This window comes from Podarcis vaucheri (genome assembly GCF_965113315.1).
Source record: "Podarcis vaucheri genome assembly, chromosome: 13".
Taxonomy (NCBI): Eukaryota; Metazoa; Chordata; class Lepidosauria; order Squamata; family Lacertidae; genus Podarcis; species Podarcis vaucheri.
Window position 1 is genome coordinate 53,731,763 of NC_138751.1, and position 21,255 is coordinate 53,753,017.

Genomic DNA, 21,255 nt, shown 5'->3' on the forward strand with positions numbered 1-21,255 from the left:
AAGTTTCCTAGTAACTGGAAATGCTAACTTATTTCTCCAGAATTCTGATGACCATGTAACACTATTATTATATCCATAAAATACATTCAGAAAGCCACAATGAACCATGTGTACTCTTAAATGTTGAAAGAAAGGGAAAATTGTCAGACTTTGGGCAGTCCTATATTTTGGAAGGGAAATCTATTAGAGACACTGTCTCTCTAATCCAGTGGTGTCCAAACTTTTTTCAAAGAAGGCCAGATCTGATGAAGTGAAGGCCAATCAAAGTTTTTGATCTTTATTTTTAGAATTGAAGTTGTTAAGCTTTTTTATGATTTTACCCCAAAGTTGTTGAGCTTTTATTTAGGGTTGCAGTTGTTGAGGGTTTTTTAGGATTTTACCCCAGGAAATAAACTGCCACAGGGGCCGGATTAAACTGTTTGGCGGGCCAGATTAGGCCCCCGAAACGGACTTTGGACATGTCTGCTCTAATTTATTAGCAGTTCTCTAAATGGTAAGGGGAGGGGGGTGAGGACTTGTAAAAACAATTACAGTTGTACCTTGGATTTTGAATGCCTTGTGAGTCCAACATTTTGGCTCCCAAATGCCACGACCACGGAAGTGAGTGATCCAGTTTGCAAACTTTTTTGGAAGCTGGACATCTGATGCGGCTTCCGATTGAGTGCAGGAAGCTCCTGCAGCCAACCGGAAGCTGTGCCTTGGTTTTCAAACATTTTCGGAAGTTGAATGGACTTCTAGAACAGATTCTGTTCGAGAACCAAGATAACTGTATTAGGAAAATAACAAAGCGTCTAGGAAGTGGTTTACTGGATTTGAAATCCAATTCTTGTCACTTTTAGTATTGCTGACTTTGATTAAAAGCTATCTGTGAAAAATATTCTGGCAAACTGAAAATAAACATAGTTCTTAAAAATTACGAAGTCTTTTAATATGAGCTCACCATTAAAAACCCAAAACAAATGTGGCCAAATATTTCCTACAGGCAGGCTGAAGCAATTAGGCAGATTTTGCTCATGAATCGGCCTTAGGCAAGACAACCAACTGGAAGCAGGGTATACTCAAAGGCAATTCACGCTCCAAGAGTGGCATGGGAGCTGCTTTTGCATGGCGGATGCCAATGCCACTTCAATAATATTGAAGTTGGAAACAGCTCCTGTGCCATGCTAGTAATCCATGGACCCCTCCTTTACATAGATATTAACATAATGGATCATAACTGAGTGTTAAACCAATCTTGCATATGAATAAAGAACAATTTTGAAGAAAACAAAGTGCACACTTTATTTTTAAATAATGTTATGTGTGGGTCAGAGCAGAGACCATTGCAGAAGGGGGTATTTCCTCCTGCATGAAAGGGAAATGTCTCATCTAATATGGTACCTGCTACTTCAGGTTTTCATAAGTAACCTATTTAAGGACAACCGTATCCCAAACAGACCCAGAAACTGAAATATACATTTCCACTGCCATCTGTTCACAGTAACGGCATTTCCATTCATCTTTTATTAATGTCAATGTTAAATCGGACACAGATATTGTCAACTGTTCCTTTTCACCGATGGAAGGAAATATAACTCTTGAGCTACAATGCTACTGTGCTCATTTATTTCAACGTATGCAAAAGCTAACTTGACCCCAGAACCTTCTAGTCTGAAGGATTCAACTTGCTAAGTCAAGAAATAAATACAAACTCCAGTGTTCAAAACAAACTTTACAAAAGTAGCCTCAAAACAGGCACGTGATAGTTTGTACCTACAACTTGTGAAATACAGACATTAAAATATGCAATTCTTCCAATGACTGGATTCATTTCCCAAACACATCAAGGTATTTATGCGCGATTTCATTTTAGCTTCTCCACATACAAGTTTCAATCCAGTCCACAAGGAGTGCAGTGTAGAGGCACAGCTACAGGAGGGCCAGAGTCCTTGCTTCCTCCTTCCACCCTCTGCAGGAACAGATACCACACAAGGTCATTGTGGTGAATGGGAGGGCCTGTGTTGTGTCTCCCAAAGTCCCAGCTAGATAGCCATCCCCACTCAGTACATTCCTGGATTAAGCAGGTGTGTTTAGGCCTCACGTCCTCTGCAGCTGCCAAGTTTCATGATGCAGAGAAGAGGGCTTCATTATACCTTGCGGGGTTTCTTCTGCATGCAGGCACTGAACTGCAGTTGACTGGATTTAACATAACAGATATTTTTTATAACACCTTCAAATGAAAACCAACCAACCAATCAACCAACCAACCACTGGTCCTAATATGGTCCATAAGATGCACACTGCCATCACAAGGTTTTTTTAAATAACCATTAATGTGTACAGGATCAAACCCTTTAGTTACCATATAGTCTGATGCTGACAGATTTCATGTACGGGAAGCTATATGGATATGAAATGCATGCAATGGGTGCACTGGTGTAGGAACTCAAGACTAAACGTAGAAGCAGACACTTTGATATTATGGTTTTACTTTGTTTTAAGTAAGTATAACCATTAAAAGTGCTTTGTCTTAATCCATTCATTAAACAAGTATTTTTGAGTGTCTTTAGCTTGTCACCTCTTAACCACCAAATCACAATTATTTTCTTTGGTGCTAACGAATCAATATTTCAAGTCAAAAACCTTTAGCCAACATGGAACATTCCTGTGCTATACGCTTTAGCTCACAAACATTTTTTTAAAAAAAAACTTGATGCTGAGTCACATTCCTCAGTAACATACCCAGAGAATCTATAGAACAGATTTCTCTTTCCACCCTGATTCATTACTCTGTTAATACCTTTAAAAATACAATGTAAACAACATCCTATTCTTCATCACTAGTAAGAGCTAGATAGATTAATCCAGTGCTACATTTCCTAAAAAATATTATAGCACCTTCATAAATTTGCACAAATTATTTTGAGTACATTGTCTGTTTTTACTTTAGTGCACTGATAATGCTTCATCAGTAGAGAAATTTGCTTGAACTGAGATTAGATGAAAAAGTTTAGTTACAAAGCTGTTTCAAACCACCACCACCCCAAGCCATACTGCAAAGAATTCTGTAAGTCTGTTATATAGCCACCACTGATAAAGCATCCTGACAAGACTAATATTGCTGTCTTACTAATAGCTGATTAAAAGGTGACTATGAAGTTGCAATAAGGCATCCTTCACAAAGCAGCACAAAATTATACTTAACTTTTAGCAGGTCCTAGACTTTAATGGTTTAATAGCTATACCTCCTTGAGACAAGAATATTCTAAGAGCAAAAGCTGTGGGAACTGAACACCTAGAATCTAATTACGCAGGTAGCAAAAAAATATTAATATCAAATTTGAATTTACAACAGGCTCCGACCTAGAATCAAGTCAACAAAACTTGATGCAAGGTGTGGTTTTTAAGAGGAATTATTTGGCAAACCAGGCACCCAAATCCCAGGTCTGTGTAATAAGCAAACAACAGGCAGCAGACACTTCCACTTACAAAGGAAATGTGCGTGACCTAAGGCAACGTGTGTCAACAGGGATGCTCAACAGGGAATGCTGCGTCAGTGAAAGCTGTCAGGAGGCACAGCTGGAGAAGGGATCCAAGGCCACGACTCTCCTGAGCGCAAGGCTCGCATAAGAAAGAGGAGTCCTTCCTAAAGAAGCAATTAAATACTCCATGTGTCATTCCGTGGCAGTTTTCTGTTCCTCAGGACTTTCTCTAGAAGACCTATAAGGGGGAAAGGTATCAAAACTTTCAGTAAAAATAAAGGATAAAATATTTATGAATGCTTGGAACAACCAGTAGTTTTTTTAGCTTCCCCAAAAAGTTACAAAGAAATGGAGAGTATTTGGGGTGTGTGTGTGAAGAGTTATCCAAAATTTGAACTGACCAGAGGTCCTCCTTGTGACCACTGAATCTCAAATTTAAACTACAATGCAGGATTCCTGAATGTAATATTATACTTGAAATGAACTTGCGAAAAAGACCCAACATTTATGGTTAAATACGGCTGCAGTTAAAGGAATAGCTTGAAATAAATATAATCAATTATAAAAAATGAGCACCCATGTATTTTGACACTCATTTATCTACTGTCTTGCTAACAGATTTCTTCTGCATATGCTGTTAAGTCTGTCCACTTAGGCATTAGTACAAAAAATATTTATTAAAATTTGTTACACTGTTTATTTATTAGAATTGACATCCATTTCTGGCACCTCACTTGTACAACAACCATCTGCTTGTGCAAACAGGATTTTCCTCCCCTCCCCCTCCCCCGTCACCTGCTCAGGAGGTTTGGGGGACACTCTGGAGCAGCTGTGGGGGCCAGGGGAAAAGAGAGGAAAGCGAAGTCCTGTCATCACCTCTGATAGCACAATGTTGGATCTTGACCTGCATTTACACCAGGGCTCTATTTATATCCTCACAACAATCTGCAAGATAGGATAGGCTGAGAGATACAGTGCTGCCTCGCAAGACGAAAAGAATCCATTCTGTGATTCTCTTCGTCTAGCGGTTTTTTGTCTTGCGAAGCAAGCCCATTGACGGATTAGCGGATTAGCGCTATTAGCGGCTTATCTGCTGATCGGATCAGCTGATCAGCGGCTTAGAAAAAGGGGGGAGGGGAAAAAACCCCGCAGGAACTCGCAAGACATTTTCGTCTTGCGAAGCAAGCCCATAGGAAATTCGTTTTGCGAAGCACCTCCAAAACGGAAAACTCTTTCGTCTAGCAAGTTTTCCGTCTTGCGAGGCATTCGTCTTGCGGGGCACCACTGTAAGGAGTCGTCCAAGGGAACCCAGTGAGTTAGCATCTCTGGTCTTAATATAACACTCTTAACCACTGAAACACACTGGTAGTGTAAAACCTCTGCTTTTCAGCTCTTTGGAACTTAGCTCCCACGCCCCCGCTCCCCACTACTAAACTAATTTTACTATAAGCACCAGGCAGATAGACAGGTGGATATAGAAACTGTGCACACAGCTGCATATTTGCAGCCCACTGATCAACATATACAAATTACAATACTAACAGAACACTGACAGAAGAAGAGAACTAGAACAGGGTGCTTCACACGCCCTTCTCAAGCCAGCCGGCCAAGGAAGCAGTTGGAGGAGCTGCTGCCGCCAGAAGCTCCCATGTACTCCACGCCTCTTCTATTTGTATGATCTAGTTGAGATCCCTGCATTGCAGGGGGTTGGACAAGATGACTCTCGCGGGTCCCTTCCATCTCTACAATTTCATGATTCTATTATTCAGTTCCTGTGGCTGCAGAGTCAAATCTGGATCTGCCTGCTGTAGGATGCTCCCCATTCTGCAGAATTGCCTCCCGGGGTCTTGAGGTTTCCAAGGGGGCTGCCCCACAATTTGTGATCTATTATGTCCAGCGTATCATGATTCCTCAGTTGAAACACAACTTCTTCCTCCCCCTTCCCCCTCTCCCCTGCTTGCTGTTTCTTACTAACTAAATTCAGGGATCAAATAGCTAAAGGAGGGCATAATTTAATTATCAGAGACTTTTCTTTTGGGTTGGATTGTGCCCCCGGGTGTTTTGGATTTCTAGATATTTCAAATATTTATTATTTCTGCCCTTTGGTTGTTAAAGATAAAGGGAGAGGTCAGTAAACTGCAGATTAAGAAATACCTTACTAAGAGACAATACTATGTGACAACTACTGTAGAAGCTTACCGGTATATCTGCAAAGGCCAAGGCATCTGTGATGGCGTGGGCAATGCACTTGTGGGGCTCACAAGCATAGCACTATAGATATTGGAAGCAACCACAAGTGTGCAGAGCAGTATGGGTCCTATGATGGCTCCTTCCACGCCTAGGTAATAGGCTCCCCCAGCTACTGCAAGGCCCGTCAGGTATGGGTGGCCCCCTCTGCAATCACAACACGCCCAGTTAAGTTACAATCATATTCTAATTCTAACCCCTTCCCACCAAAAATTTAGCATTCATTTCCAAGCATACCTTTTAAAGGAACATTTATAAAGGGGTCATATGCCCAAAGTATTAGCTGCATTACAAATATTAAAAGAAGGGTGCTTCCTCTAGGCACAATATATTTCAGTTAAGCTATAACTTTAACATCTATGCAAGATGGTGGAGGGTTTCTGGGGAAACTAAGCAGGCAACTTTGGATAAGGGTCTACGTGTGTGGAGCACACTGATGGTGTCAGAACAAAACTGTACAACTAACTGCCCACAAGTTATTCCTGCACCACTTCTGGGATCACGAGACTTCCACACACTGAAAGCACTGCGTGCCCAGGGCCTTTGGGTCGGGCTTATGCAAACTGGTCCAGCTTCTTAATGTAATAGATAAGTAATAAAACTAATTTTATGGTTATGGTTATATCTAATAGTTAAGCACAAAAATTAGTTTTAGATTATGTTGATAACGATGATTAAAATTTGTACACCACCCTTCATTCACAGAACTCAGGGCAGTTCACCACATAAATTTACCATATAAAAAACATAAGATACATAAAATAAGAACAAAAGCAAACCGATAACCCCCTTCCCACAACACATTTTAAAAGGGCACTGCATGTCAATCAGCCAAAGGCTTGGCTGAAGAGGAACGTTTTTGCCTGGCACCTAAAGGTTTATAATGAAGACGCTCCCTGGGAGGAGCATTCCACAAGCAGGGAGCCACTGAAGAAAAGGCCCTGTTTTTGTGTTGCCACCCTCTGATCCTCTCATGGAGGAGGCATGTGAAGAAGGCCCTCAGAGGATGATCTCAGAGGCTGGGTAGGTTCATATGGGGAGAGGTGGTCCTTGAGGTATTGTGGTCCTCAGCAGTTTCATATGGGTTTTTAAGGTATTGTTACAGAATGATTTTTCCCATGATAGTAAAGAAGCTATTTTGAAATATTTACCCGGATATATCTGAATAGATTGCTGTGTCTACAAAATATGTTGGCAGCAGATGGCAAACCAAGAGAAGCACAGCTTTGCATCCTTCTCCCTGTACAAGCCAGAGGTCTAGAACGGCCGGTATGGCTGCCCAGTAGGTTCCCAGAAATGGAACAACTCCAAGAAGTGCAGCCAGTGCTAAGGATAGAGAAGGGCTGGAGTTAGAAATGACAATTAAAAAACACAATTATGTCAATGGAAATAGTTTCATCTCTTCACAGCACACAGTTGCATTAACATTCACAGGACTATTTAGATGCAGTGTAACTGATCAAATCAAGAGTGTATAATTTGTCTTGGATTCAAAGTTCCTGGTCGCGCCTTAAGCCATGGACTTACGTCTTTATTCATTTTTAAAGTTATATCCTGCCATTCAGGTGGAAAAAGATGATTCATCATACTGAAGCGAAAGATGGCTAATCTTCCTGAAAAATGGACACCTCATTTAAGGACCAGTGTGTACATGATTCTTTGCTCTGAGCATCAATACATCTATTGCTAAAAATTGGTTATGATTTTGAGGCAACTACCAGAAGTGGATACAGTCCTTCTCACTATTACACACAAAAATAAACTCAACCTTGTTTTTTTTTTTAATTTCTCACCTGATGGTATGAAGACAATGTTAATTCCAAAGACAGTATGAGTCAGCCAGGTGTACAGTCCATAGAACCCGGCCATTTTGAGGGATGCATCAAACACACCTCTAGAAGGATGAGATAATTCCATATAAAATCTATTAGTTGAGCAGCAGATATGTATTTAAAAATTGCTAAAACAAACCTTAAAGATCAAAGCTATTTGCTACACAAATGGCACACTAAATGAAGTTTCAGGGCTACTTCCTGCCACAGTTCAGGATAATTTGCTGTTTCCTAGTCATTATCTATTCATTTTGTATTTGTGCTTTTTTATTATTTTCATAATATTATTTTCACAATATTTATTTTATTTTTAAACAAACTTTAAAAAGTAGCTTACCCTGAAATAACAACAAAACCTACATAAAAAATTAAATGTAGCAGCTCTTAATTGAGACCTTCCCTCCCCAGTGCTAAGAATACAGACCTGGCATCTTTGACCTCTCTGAATACCCAATTTTCTATGTAAATATTCTCACAATCCTAGAAACTGTGAATGTAAGCACTTCATAACCAGATGTTTGACATTCTTCTGATATAGCGAGTAGTCTTTCTATGTAACAAGAGAGTGACTAATACCAGACTGAGCCACAAATGGCATGGAGCCACTAGACTTCCTTCAGCAAACCACTCTTCCTTAGCACCCTACTGCCTGCAAAATGGCAACCACACTGATCTAGCTGATGAGGTAGTTGTAAAGATGACAAACATAATGCATGTGAAAAATTTGAAACAAAAAGCATGATACAGACACAATATACGTATGATTAGGGACCAAAATATCACTTAGATTCTATAGTGTTCAGCAGTATATAAATTGCTGCATTAAATAGTAAAGCAAGTATTAATATTAAATGCGCTAAACACTGTAGATGTTTAAAGGTACTACCAGAAAATTATGACTGAAGATTTGACTTGTGCCCAACATCTATGATTGAAGGGAAAAGTGATCTAGGCTTCCTAGTTTGCAGCTCTGTTGCAAAAGGAATCTTAATTCAAATACTGGATAAAACATCTATGACGGAATCCTCCAGGAAAAAAACCTCCTGACCCCCATATTCCTTTGCTAATGTTACATTTTAGTACCTACACCTTTCTCCGCAAGAACTCCTGTCCAGAATGAAATGTGTCTGCCTCAAATATGCAACTTCTAGACATCACATCAGCATTCACAAACTTTTCAAATGCAATTAAAACACAACCCCCCTAAGCCTAGACAGCATTGCTCTACATTTCTGCAAAAGACGCAGCCGTGGTGAGTTAACAAAACCTATCCGGAGCTACTCAAGAAATGTGCTATTTGTGCAAATAGAAATGCAAACATTTAAAAATTGTTAATTACTGTAGCTGGGTAGGAATTTGGAAGGTATTGCTGAACTGTAACAAAGAAAACCCTGACAAAGCCAAAGTACTTAAAATAAAATATGAAGTATGTCCAGCCCACTTAAATGGAAAGTTCGCTAAACATTTATAATTAAAATGTTCCAGTGTGTAAGGTACTTAAAACACAATATTTCTCCGTATTATTATGATGCATCGTTTTAAAAAGAGACCAGCATCTTTAATCTGGCCTGAGAATTTGATGGAAGACATCAGCTACCCTTTGGAATTGATGTTACATCTGAAATTACAGAAAATATTTCATGATACGAAGCAATTTGAAAACTTTCCTTTGGGCCTTTTATGCAAGAAAAAGAAAAAGTAGAATACCAGTTAACTGGAGTTGCAAAAACCTCCATGGGCTAAAAGTTTTACAGTTTCAGCAAAATGTTGAAGGAGCATTGTTTGGACAGTATGGATGTTTATAAAGAAAGTTTTATTACTACAGGCTATGTACTTGAAGCCACGGAGATGTTGAGTTCAGAAAAGGAACTTTGCTGATACATGAATTTTCACGTGTCTCAGAGAAATAAAGCAAAGCATTTATCACTCCACAGCATAGTGTAACAGTAACAACTGCTTGGATGTAATTTACTAAAGGTAGAATTACATTCACAGGTGGAGCTCCCTCATTTAGGTACAGCAAAACGTCAACAGCAGCCATCTCAATTATGGCCTATTTCTCAGTGAGGTGGTAAAACTGGGTCTGGTAAAACTGCAGACTGCTAGTGGAAGCTCACAGGACTGGATGCTCCTCCATGCACATTCTTTGCACACAGAAAACTAGCATTTCAGGGAGATGGCTAGACTAGAACTCATTTCTCTTACAAGCTAATTTCTATGTGCCTTGAGGAGCATTCCAATCATGTGAGCCACCAACTGCAGTCCGAAGTGGTGCAGCCCAGAAACAGGTTTATCAATGAGTTTGAGTTCAGCATCTTTAGTGCTGCTGTTTGAAAAGCTACACTTGATAATATTGTTTCCAGAAAGGTTTCATAAAAGATTTAGGTTTAAAATCAGTGAATGTCTAAAAGTGAAGAAATTATTGATGAGAGGAAAAATCATATACTCCAATGATTTCAGAAAGCTAGCCGGGGAGGGGGGGGGAATAGTCCCAAAGCATATATTTTGAACCACCACTCCATCAATACTTGGTTTAAAAAGTATATGCAAGACAGAGTATAACCTGGGACAATGCAAGAATGCTGTAAGTCCTATTCTTAATTGTACAATTCTCTTGGCACTGAAAGACCATCAAATTGCACGCAGATTACCAACGTCATTTAACCCATCCAATTAAATGATGTTGAGATTGCAGCCAAGCATTCACGCTGGTTTTCCTTAGCATATTACATGCTTTAAACTTTAATATGCTTGAAGACGAATTGTTTTCTCTGGAGATTGTATCACCATATCATTTCCATCATCAAGCTCATTCGCTGACTGCAGTGGCCTGATGCAATTATGACAAGTAATCATAATTGATTTCAGTAACCAAGATTAGGTTAAGTTTGCATCAAATTACCTTTAGCATTATGGGCAATTTTGTCTTAGGAAAAATGAGAGTGGTTTAGCAAAGAGACTTTTGGAAACTTTTTCTTTCTTTTTTTAGATAAAGAGACCACTCTGCCCATTGAACATAATTGTTTGTGGTTCTTACGGTGGATGAAGAAAATGAAGCAAGCAATAAAACTTTCTCGGAAAGAAAGCACTCATGTAAACCTGATCACTGGCTAACATGTTTCGAGCAAAAATACTGATATGGGTATAGGCTCTTCCAGAACTAATTCATCCCCGTAAAGAAACATACCCTGCAGTAACTTTAAGCCACAGCCATACGCGTGTGCATGCACTCATGTGAAAATATCGCACACACTAAATTGCACTGAGGCCGTGACAACGTGCAACTTAGTAATGTGCAATATCCCCACCAGAGCAAGCAGAATGGGAGCTTCGGGGAAGAAGGGTCTGGTGCATTCAGGAAGAAAAGAGCATGCCACTTAGTGGGAGGACAATGGTTCAGGCAAAAGGTGTGCATGCAACTCAGAGATACATAAGTTCAACGATCTCTGCTTCGGTTGCGCAGAACATAAGACAGGTTAGGTACTGCCCTGTTAGTTTTAAGAATAACTCTATCAAGGCGGCTCCATTTTTACTGAATGGTAAGGTAGTAATGAAAATGAGTGACTGTCATCTGAACCATCCACAGCTAACAGTTTTAACTTTAAAGTCTTAAGCTATAATCAATAACCAGCCTACTGCTGAGGCAATTCATTCTAAACTCTCAAAATACTACACTCTCAGTTTATTGCAGTACACTTTTATAAAAGTGAGAGAAATACTATTAAATGGCAAATACATCTGGATACAAATTTGGCTGCTTTCGAGTCCCCCAACTCAAGGCGTTCATTTCCTTGACTGGTAAGGATTCCTTGAACATGCTCTTATTTACACAACAGATGCAGCCAACCTGTCTTCTGGCGTCAAGTATGAAATATTCTCATATCCCAATAGTTCACAGAATGAATGAACTTTTCTGTGACAGGGGAAGGCAACCTTTTCATTTCCTGAAGGCCATGCAAAGTCTCTGGTGTAGACATGCCCACCATATAGTCATGCACACCTCCCACTTCATATCAACATGCATGGAAAGAATTTCCTCTATGAGACCCAGATAGTCATTTTACTGAAACCATGAGAATTTGGAGCCTGCTCTCCACCATGTGACCCAGAAATGTACCATTAAAAAAATAAAGTTGTCCAAAGAGAAACACACACATGCAAATTCACAGTGACTTCAGATCTTTTTCTAACACATGTGGAAGCTTCCAATTCGCTTGGGCTTCAAATGCAACAAATAGTGTACATGGGGTAGGAATGACCCTATAGTTTTCCTTAGGGAAGTGGCTAAAAGTGCAACATGCATGGGGGACTCAAAATTCATCTTCTAGAATGGTGTCCAAGAAATACATATCCAATTATTTGGAACTCCTGTACTTAATTTTTACACTGCAGCCTGTGTTTTTATAATAAGCCTATTACTTTCCCAAAGCCAGCAAAAGTTGGCTCCTGGAAAAATGTAAGTTGCAACAAACCATTGTTTCTGCAAAAGCAGATATGAAAGCATTAATTTGCCTTTTACAGAAGCAGATTGTTACATTTAGTCAGTACTGTCTAATCTGCAAATGTTTTTTCCCCAGCATAGCAATGTGAGATTCATAACTTGGGAGATGCCTGCAAACAAACTCCTTTCAGATGAGCTGAAAGTCATAATGGAAATACTTTGTAATGAATATGGTCTAGAGACTGATAGCCATTAAACTATTCATTACACATAAAATAATAAGCAAACAGGATTAAAAAAATTAACTGTAGCTATAACCATTCCCTATGACTAATTGTCATCACCAGTACAAAAAAAAAACTGATCACTTGTTTCTGCAAAATTGTTTAGCCTTAACATATATACTCTTTTAGTCTCCCTTCCTCCTTTCAAATTGTTCACAACTTCTTCCTCTCTACACCAGAAACCGGCATGCCCAACAAGATATATGAATTGAGATATATTCCAGACATGTAGGCTACATCTTTCAAAGCAGAAACTCTACATACCTAGATAGTGCTTTAAAAAGTAAAAATACGATAAAAAATGAAAGATATAGAATAAAACTTCAAGGGGAAAATGATTAGGTATTACTTTGGTCAGAAAGTCCCTGAACCCCAAGCTTCTGCTTTCAGGTAATCAACAGGGTGTCATGGGACTTTATTTGGCATGCTCTGGTGACGAAAAGGAAAGGAGGCAGCCAATCCAATGGAGAGGAGCCCAAACGGGGGAAAATGGGAAGCAAAAGGCAGCCCATTTTAAAAGAGGGAGCCAATTAAGCAAGCCTAAAAGGGGAAATAGCAAAAGGGGGGGGGGAGATAGAGAGAATAAAACTTAGTTTAAAAGAAGTGCAGGAGCAATAGTGAAGAGACTGCTTCATTGAAAGGTAAAGGTAAAGGTCCCCTGACAGTTAAGTCCAGTTGCAAACGACTCTAGGGTTGCAGCACTCATCTCGCTTTAATGGCCGAGGGAGCCGACGTTTGTCCGCAGTTTTTCCGGGTCATGTGGCCAGTATGACTAAGCTGCTTCTGGTGAAACCACAGCAGCGCACGGAAACGCTGTTTACCTTCCTGCCAGAGCGGTACCTATCTACTTGCACTTTTGGGTGTGCTTTTGAACTGCTAGGTTGGCAGGAGCTGGGACAGAGCAACAGGAGCTCACCCCGATGTGGGGATTTGAACCGCCAACCTTCTGATCGGCAAGCCCTAGGCTCAGTGGTTTAGACCACAGCGCCACCCGCGTCCCACGCTTCATTGAAAGGCAGAAGCAAAAACTAATCAGCGAGGCACCCACATCCCGATAAGTTGCTTCTCCTGCCTTCCTTAGCATGGGAGGAGCCTGAGCCCAACCCTGTGACCTGGCGGTGCAGAAGGAAAATGAATTAACAGAACAAAGAAGACATACCCCAAAACTATACTTATCATACAATTTGTAAGAAAGTAACAGTGCACCTTATGGCCTCTTCCACAGACTGGCCAACTATATTGGAGGAAGGGCCAGGCTGTGACAAGGGAGTCAAGTTGATCACCCACTTCACTGGCTTGTAGTATTCATCACTGGAACTTAAAAGGTAGAACAATGTGGTCAGGAAAATCACCTGCAAACAGACAAGAAATAAAGCAGCTGAGTGTTAACTAGAAACATACAGTGGAACCTGAAGTTACGCACCGTCCTCCTTACGAATGCTTCAGGTAACAAGCTCCACTAACATGGAAGTAGATGCCCCTAGTTGTGAACTTTGCCCCGGGGGTGTGAGCGGAAGTCGTGCACCAGCGGGAGGCCCCATTAGTGAAAGGGCACCTCATGTTAAGAACGGTTTCAGCTTAAGAACGGACATCCAGAATGAATTAAGTTCATAACCAGATGTACCACTGTAGTATGATGGGGGTGGGGAAGAGTGCAATTCTGCTTTGCACCTCTTAATATAACTGAGCAGGGAATTAAACGCTGTTTAACATACTAGATGAAACCCACCTTGGGCAACAAAACGTTTTGGAATAGCCTTGCTTGGTGATGGCATTATTTGCAAACATTCCATCTCACCCAATCTTTGCCTTAACTAGGTTATTTTTAGCAATAAAATATTGCAGGAAATGGGTACAATATTACACTCTGACCCATCCACATTCACTGATCAATCTAATAACCTCCACCTGAAAGAAATGATCGTTTTTATGTTAGCTGCAGCATTATTCAGAATTAGAGTCCTGATATGTGGTATTAAAAAAGTTTTATTGACTGCAGTGTAGGAATACATGCACACCATATGAAGATACGAAGAGGGAAAGGTGGCCCTGAAGACTGCAGCTATTTGGTGGCTGTTCATTACCCAAAGGTCTGGTGACATTCACAAACCTCAGATCAACCAAGCCACTTAACTTTTGTTTGGGACTATAGGTAACTCACCGCTCCCCCGCCAAGCCCAAGATTGATGGCAAAGCTTCCCTGAGCTGCACTAATCTGTTACACTTTATTTTGCATCAGTGGACACACTGTATACATCTGTTTTATATTTTACAGTACTGTTCTTTATGGATAATTCTGTGTCTGCTAGATTTTTTTACTAATTGCCTACCAGATTTGCACCTTTCTATTTTTGCAAGCTCCAAATTTCTTCTTTAAAAAAAGCACTTTTGCTGCAGTTACCAAAGGATTTTAATATATTTAGATACATACATAAAAAATATGTGTCAGGGGTTCAGGAGCAGAGGCAAGGGCAAGGGAGGAAACAGAGAGCGAGGGGGAGGAGGCAGAGGAAAAGATGAGTGATGACGACGACCCGAGATCTCCGAGTCTTTCCAGTGAATCAGAAGATTCACAGAAAGGAGCACCAGTGGCCAGGGCAAGGGGGGAGCCTAGGGGGACACCCCAGGGAGATAGAGCCAGAGGGGACTCAGAGGAGAGCAGTTGGAAATCGGGACCAGCGTCACCGCCAGAGAGCAGGGAAAAGGAAGAGAGCCAGGGATCAAGCGCTGGCAGCTCACAACAGGGGGGAGGGCATGAGTCAGGAGTGGCCACACCTCCATCGGGGAGCGAAGAAACGGTCAGACGGAAAGTGGAAAGTTGGGCGGGCGCGCCAAGTTCAAATGCACAGGGAAGTGACGCAGTAGGCAGCCCTGAAAGAGAGCCAGGTCCTAAAGCCCGGCGCAAGGAGACAGGAGAGTCCGGGGGGTCGGCGTCAGAAGAATCCAGGAAGGAAGAGACCCCGGGGGGCAGAGGGACCCAGAGGAGAACAGTCAGGCGGAAAAGGTGGAGCAGGGCTAGGGTATTAAGTTGGTGCGCAAGGGGCGGAGACTCAGACGGGACTTCGCCGATCTAGCCATTAGACGTAGAGTTGCACGCAGCAGCTTGAGAATGGAAAATGTAACTCAATAAAGACTTTTACTAAATGATCGCTGGCTAGCGTGATCCTCTGTGAGCTAGGATCTGGAAGCAGCTCTGACAATATGGTTTCATTTTCTCCATTTCCAATTCAAATTATAATCAGGAAATACTTCTGGTGATTAAAAAAAATCCTTAAGAATCCAACATTGCCATTTTGATTTTTCTAAATGTAGAAAAGTTAGCTTCAAGTTCTTTTCAATAGCACTGAAGTTTGTATTTTGATTATCCAACCCAAAGGGCAGATATTCTTTCCATTCTTTACCAACTCAGCTTTTTGCAACTAAGGGAGCCAACACTGTTAGCAAACCCTTCTTTTCTAGCATTATTTTTTTTTAAAGAGAAAGCTGTGGTTGTTTTCCCATCACCCAGCAAAACCTGCAATAGCGTCTTAGCACAGGTCATTGCTTGTATGTTTAAGGGGGGGAATCACACATTCCCAAGCCAGAGCCCTTGACATAAGCCAGCTCAATATCCAATAGCTAGGTGATAGCCCCGGGGCTATGTTCCAGCCATTAAATTTCCCACAAGCATTGCAGCTGTCATAACACAAAACTTAAATGGAAAAAAATCACTTCTAACATGACTAGTTGTGCCACACAGCTGTGTATGCCAAATTTAGAATCAAAGGAAACGCTGAAAAAATTATAATAATAAATTATAAAAAAAATAGCCACACATGCTAACATAAAGCTCTCTCCACTCTTGCCAAATAAAACTTTGTATTTAAAGCAACACATTTTGGAACATATTTTTTAAAGAATAGCCTGATTAGTTTTTCAGATACCTTTCAATTGAATAACTTTCTAATGAAATGCCTGAAGTAACTGATATTTTGTCTGAAGTTTTGTTTATTCTGTTATATTTTACTCCAATAAGACCCATTTATCCTAAATAGAACCCAATAAGGTAGACATGTATGCAAAAAAAATTTGCAAGTAGCTCTTAGAAATATTACATAATCAATAAACTTTCGGGGATTTTAAAAACCGTATTAATTTTTTTTAATCACTTTTTAAAATTTAAAATTTTGTAACTTAACTTTAAAATTTAAAGTAAACCCATCATGTGACATATCATATTAAAGTCCATCAAGTTCTGAAGAGATTGGTATTTTTAGTTTTGAAATATCTTAAATCTGGGCTGAGCTTTGTAGGTTTATGTGTAGTCTGGCAAGGCCAAAAATGTTATTTTTTTAAACTTTCAAACCCTCATAACCCAAAAATGGGATGAGATAAATTTTAGATTTAAAGTTAGTTTTGATCATTCAGCAAGTGTACAAAATATTAAGAAAATCAGATCAATTGATATGGAATTACCCTCTTAGGAATATAGGAAGAATGGAGTTTGCTATAACTTTTCTCCTCACCAAAATATTACTGCATACAGGTTACCTGTCATTCTTCAGAGACTGGTGCAAATAAAATATTGATAGTCTACTCAATGTTGCACTATTTTAGTGTTGTTGCACTATTTTAGTGTTGTTAGCCGCCCTGAGCCCGGCTTCGGCTGGGGAGGGCGGGATATAAATAAAATTTATTATTTTTATTATTTGCCAGACAGTGGTTTAGATACTGAGGTGCTCTCCACTCTGTGCAGCAGTTAACAGAATAATTTTAATTGCAGATGATGTGACCAAAGAGCTGAGCTAGGAAGGTACCAGAAATGACTATCTAATGTCTAAAGAATAGCCCTTACTTCATACCAGGGGTGGCCTGGTCAGTTTTGCCACCTGAGTCAAAATGGGAATTGCTACCTCCTATCTACCCCGCCCCATTCCCCTCAAACTTCTGCCACTGCCATAACCCTGACTTTCTCCAAACTTGGCAGGAGTCAGAGCACTCCTCCATGCATTGCCACTCAATTTCCCCATGAAGCCAATTGGCAGCATGGCATGCAGGAACGCTCCTAGCTCTCACCAAATTTGGCAAGAGCCAGGGCACTCCTCAAAGCCTTGTTGGTCGATTTCTCTGTCCAGGTTTAGGAAAGATGCGCAGCAACACCGCATGCTGGAACACCTCCCTCTCACTGCCCCTGTATGCCCTACCTCTTGGGCTGGCTGGCTCTGCTTCATGCAGACTAACACACTCTTGACACTCTTAACCGGCCACTCTACAGGGCAGAAGCTATCTGGCAAAAATGTAGAATTCACAGGCAAGAAAAATCTCTTTTTTCTCTACTTGGCACCATCAGAGCATAATAAAACAGTGCAATACTCATTTAAGGGGTGTGTATGCATTGCCTTAAGTGTCTCAGCAGAGAGAAAAGCATAAAGCCTGTAGGATTTAGTGAGATTGTTAATGGAAAACCAAGTTGTGGTCCTGAAACCTCTTCAGGAGATGGTGTACACTGAACAGCCCAAGATATAGCTGATCCTCTCAATGAGTAGGCTCAAGAATAAGTAAACTCAAGAAAGTTACTGCCTCAAGACATGTAAACCCTTTTTAAAAACAACAACCAAAACCCCTGCACTTACCAGTGAAAGCACAAAATTGAGAAGAGCAGTGCCACTGTAAAATAGAACAGTTACTAAAGTTGTAACTGTGGTGAAAAGGAGGCTCACATTGTGGCTCATCACTATCCAGAGGGATTCCAGGATCTGGAAAAGAGCAGAATCAGATCCTGAAGTCAATAGCTTAGCAGAACTGTTTTGAAAAATACTGTGCTTTCAATACGTAATGTGTCAGGGTCATATGGAGATTTTTGTTAGCATCAGTGCCAACAGCAGTGGATCTTGTGACTGGAAAGCCCCACTATTTTCTTTGTTATAAATACAAATTGACTCAAACTATGTTGAAACACTACCACGAAAAATATAAAACCACCTAGCCTAATAGGTGAAATATAACGTAAAACATAAACAAGCAGGGGGTGGTGTTTTTTTGGGTTTTTTTTTTTTTGTTTTGCTCAATTGAATATTTTTCCCCATGAATTTAACACCATATATTTAGATATTTGAATCCAGTTTGGAAAAAACAGGAACAGATATCTTCCATATACTTTGGTCTTTCAAATTCCTTTACATAATCAAAAATATAACTGGATGTCAGACTCTCCTGTCTCTAAAAAGAGCAGTTCTTGGATACGTAAAGAAAATAGATCTAGAAACAATCTATCTGACATCAGTGAGACAACTGATAGCATTTTACTATTAAAGGCACGTACCGAAAGAAATGTCTCAATGTTCTCATGAATAAAGGAGGCAACATCTTGCCAATCAAGCATGTCACCTGGCCAGCTGTTTTGACGGTTTAAATGTGGCTTGTGTCCTTTGTGTCTTCCTGAATGAGTTACATTCTGTAAAATAAGCGAGAAACATTTAACTGGTGCTCAAAAAATTTCTGGGAATTATTTAAGGAATGCATGAAGTTCCAAGGGATACACACACACTATTAAAACTGTAACTCTCTGAGCCTGCTCAAATTCTCCCCATCCACCCGACAATTTTACCCAGAAGCAAATAGGCCTGGGCGATATATCGATACATAATTAATGGTTTGGGAGCCAGAGTGCGATGATGTCTTCACCTGGCGGTACATCACAGGTGGGGCTTGCCTGCACCTGACTCCCTCCACCACCAGCGCTGGGGTGAAACTGCCTTAACGATGTTTGGCCGGTTGATTGTTATGTTGAAATGCTGACATCGCCCAACCCTAGAAGCAAACCTTGAGCTCAGTCATTTCCTACCCGATTCCCTTCATGCAAGTACAAGAACCAGGAGATACTGAATTTATTTAACTGTGGGGTTTGTCTTTTCAGTTTGCCAATATCACTAATATTAATTTGCCCTGAGTCAATAGACTGGGATACTTACTTTCACAAACCACGAATGATATAGTCTGTCCCAGAGCTCCAGAACTTGTTTTTCAATCACAGCGGTGTTGTTCACTTTGTCTCCTAATATTTTGTGGAGCTACAACATACAAGAGGGAGTTTTATGTCAAAATAACTGAAAGGCAACATGTCAAAGTGAATACAGTATCAGGAAATCTAATTTTGTTTACATTTCTTTACTAATTTGCTAGCTAAAGAGAGTAATCCATCTTGAGTGGATTCCCTTCATTTATTCTGCTGCAAGCAATACTGCAAAAGTCGCAGAAAGCCAGTAGCCACTAGCTGTTCAGCTAAGCTGTTTTCTCCCCCTTTTGTAAAGTAATCTTTTGTTCCTTTAATCCATAAACACTATTAATATATTTTTTGTTTGTTTCATAACAAAAAAAAATTAAGCTAGTGTATGGCAGTCTAGCAGACCCTGCCCAGGGAAGCATTGTACATGTGGCTTCCTTGTAAAAGCAGTGGACAGTGAGTGGTCCTAGCTGCTTTGAAAAGGGCATTTAGGAGACCACTCCTAAAAATGACCTTTCTGGACCACGAGGGCATTCTAACTATTGGCTGACCAATAGTTCCTTTTGTGGAAAGATGCTAGAACAAGTCATTGCCATGCAACTCCAGGACATTTTTTGTCAACATCTATTAGGGAAGTTTTAAATATCTGATGCTTTATCGTATTTTTAATATTGTGTTAGGAACCGCCCAGAGTGGCATGATCTTCCCAATTTCCCTGGACTTCTCAGCAGCTTTCAATACCATCAGTCACGGAATCTTTCTGGAACAGCTGCCTGGGCCAGGGATTGGGGAGACTGTGCTCCAGTGGTTCTACTGTCTCAATGGCTATTTCTAAAAAGTGGCACCCGGGCATTATTGTTTTGCCTCATGGTATGCCAACGAGCTTTAGTCTGCTCCCTGTTCTATTCAACACGTATGTGAAACCACAGAGTGGGGCCAAGTGTTCAAATCTTCAATGATTTTATAAATTAAGCACATTACAAACATCTGAAATAAGTGTTTCAAAGCTTGTAAATCCTTCAGGGTACTATATGTGAGCAGCAGTTTACTGATTTCTTAGCTGAAGACATTGAAAAAAGGCATCTCTCCTAGTTGTCTTCTAACTTGGTAATCCCTATAATCAAGTAATAAGACTATTCCCTTCTTTTTCCTTGGAATGATCCCATTTTCAAGTTCTTTAAACTGAGCCGAGATTTAAACTTTCTGCTGTTAATTTAATTTCTTTACTGAACTGTATTTTCTTGATTTGATGGATAGTGGGCATAACAACTAGCTCTTCTATAGCATTTATGGTAGTTGCAGAAAGACTGGTTTCATCCTTACCTTATGTGTTATCCATTCTCTGCCATACTGATAGACATTATTGGCAGCTGAATTCAAAGCTTTTTGAAAAACCTGAGCTTCAGGAAGCCAGCTGGTTTTAAAAAGTAAATTTAAAAAAATATTACTATTACAGATTTTGTTTGTGTCATTATAATAATCGGCCGAGATACCAAAATACTGATTAGCCATGCCTGGTGGGATTTTTATCCCCCTCCCCCAAACAGCAGATCCCTGTGCCATTTAATTGTTTGCTTTTAGAAGTATACTCAGGATTTCAAAAGATATTTAAAACTTGGTGCATTGGGCTGTTGTTGAAGGAATATAAACCTGAAGTTCCCTGGGGCATAAACTAGTCCTGTGATTCTTTGGATCCAGTAAAATGCACCCTTACATATATACACAGGCTTCTTTTTTAAAAAACTATCATCTTACTAACAATTTCCATTTTCTAACAATATGGCAGGCTTATCTAGATCAAAGGCAAACAGCATGCTTCTATAGGAATCACTCTCATCATATAGTGGAATATAGTTTTGGGGTTGATTCCTATAAAGAAAATATTCATGTCTCTTGACACTGAACACAGGCATTCTGCAAAGTAGTACAGCCTGGTAATATCAGCTCTGGTAATATCAGTAGCATTAAGAATTCCTCCCTTCCTACTATTTATAAATTTAATTGTTCC

General features: G+C 40.2%; 1 protein-coding gene across 2 annotated transcripts in view; it reads right to left on the minus strand.

Annotated features, from left to right (window-relative positions):
• Positions 1-2,448: 2,448 nt before the first annotated feature.
• The window catches only part of TMEM245 (transmembrane protein 245), a 51,363-nt gene continuing 32,556 nt past the window's right edge, over positions 2,449-21,255 (minus strand). For both annotated transcript variants that reach the window (XM_082194798.1, XM_082194797.1), the window contains 9 exons: positions 20,571-20,661; positions 19,216-19,314; positions 18,567-18,698; positions 17,878-18,000; positions 13,472-13,617; positions 7,502-7,602; positions 6,860-7,034; positions 5,661-5,855; positions 2,449-3,699 (listed from right to left, as the gene is read on the minus strand). In XM_082194798.1, the coding sequence (XP_082050924.1) occupies positions 3,654-3,699; positions 5,661-5,855; positions 6,860-7,034; positions 7,502-7,602; positions 13,472-13,617; positions 17,878-18,000; positions 18,567-18,698; positions 19,216-19,314; positions 20,571-20,661 (1,108 nt within the window). In that variant the 3' untranslated portion in view covers positions 2,449-3,653. The remainder of the gene's footprint in view (positions 3,700-5,660; positions 5,856-6,859; positions 7,035-7,501; positions 7,603-13,471; positions 13,618-17,877; positions 18,001-18,566; positions 18,699-19,215; positions 19,315-20,570; positions 20,662-21,255) is intronic.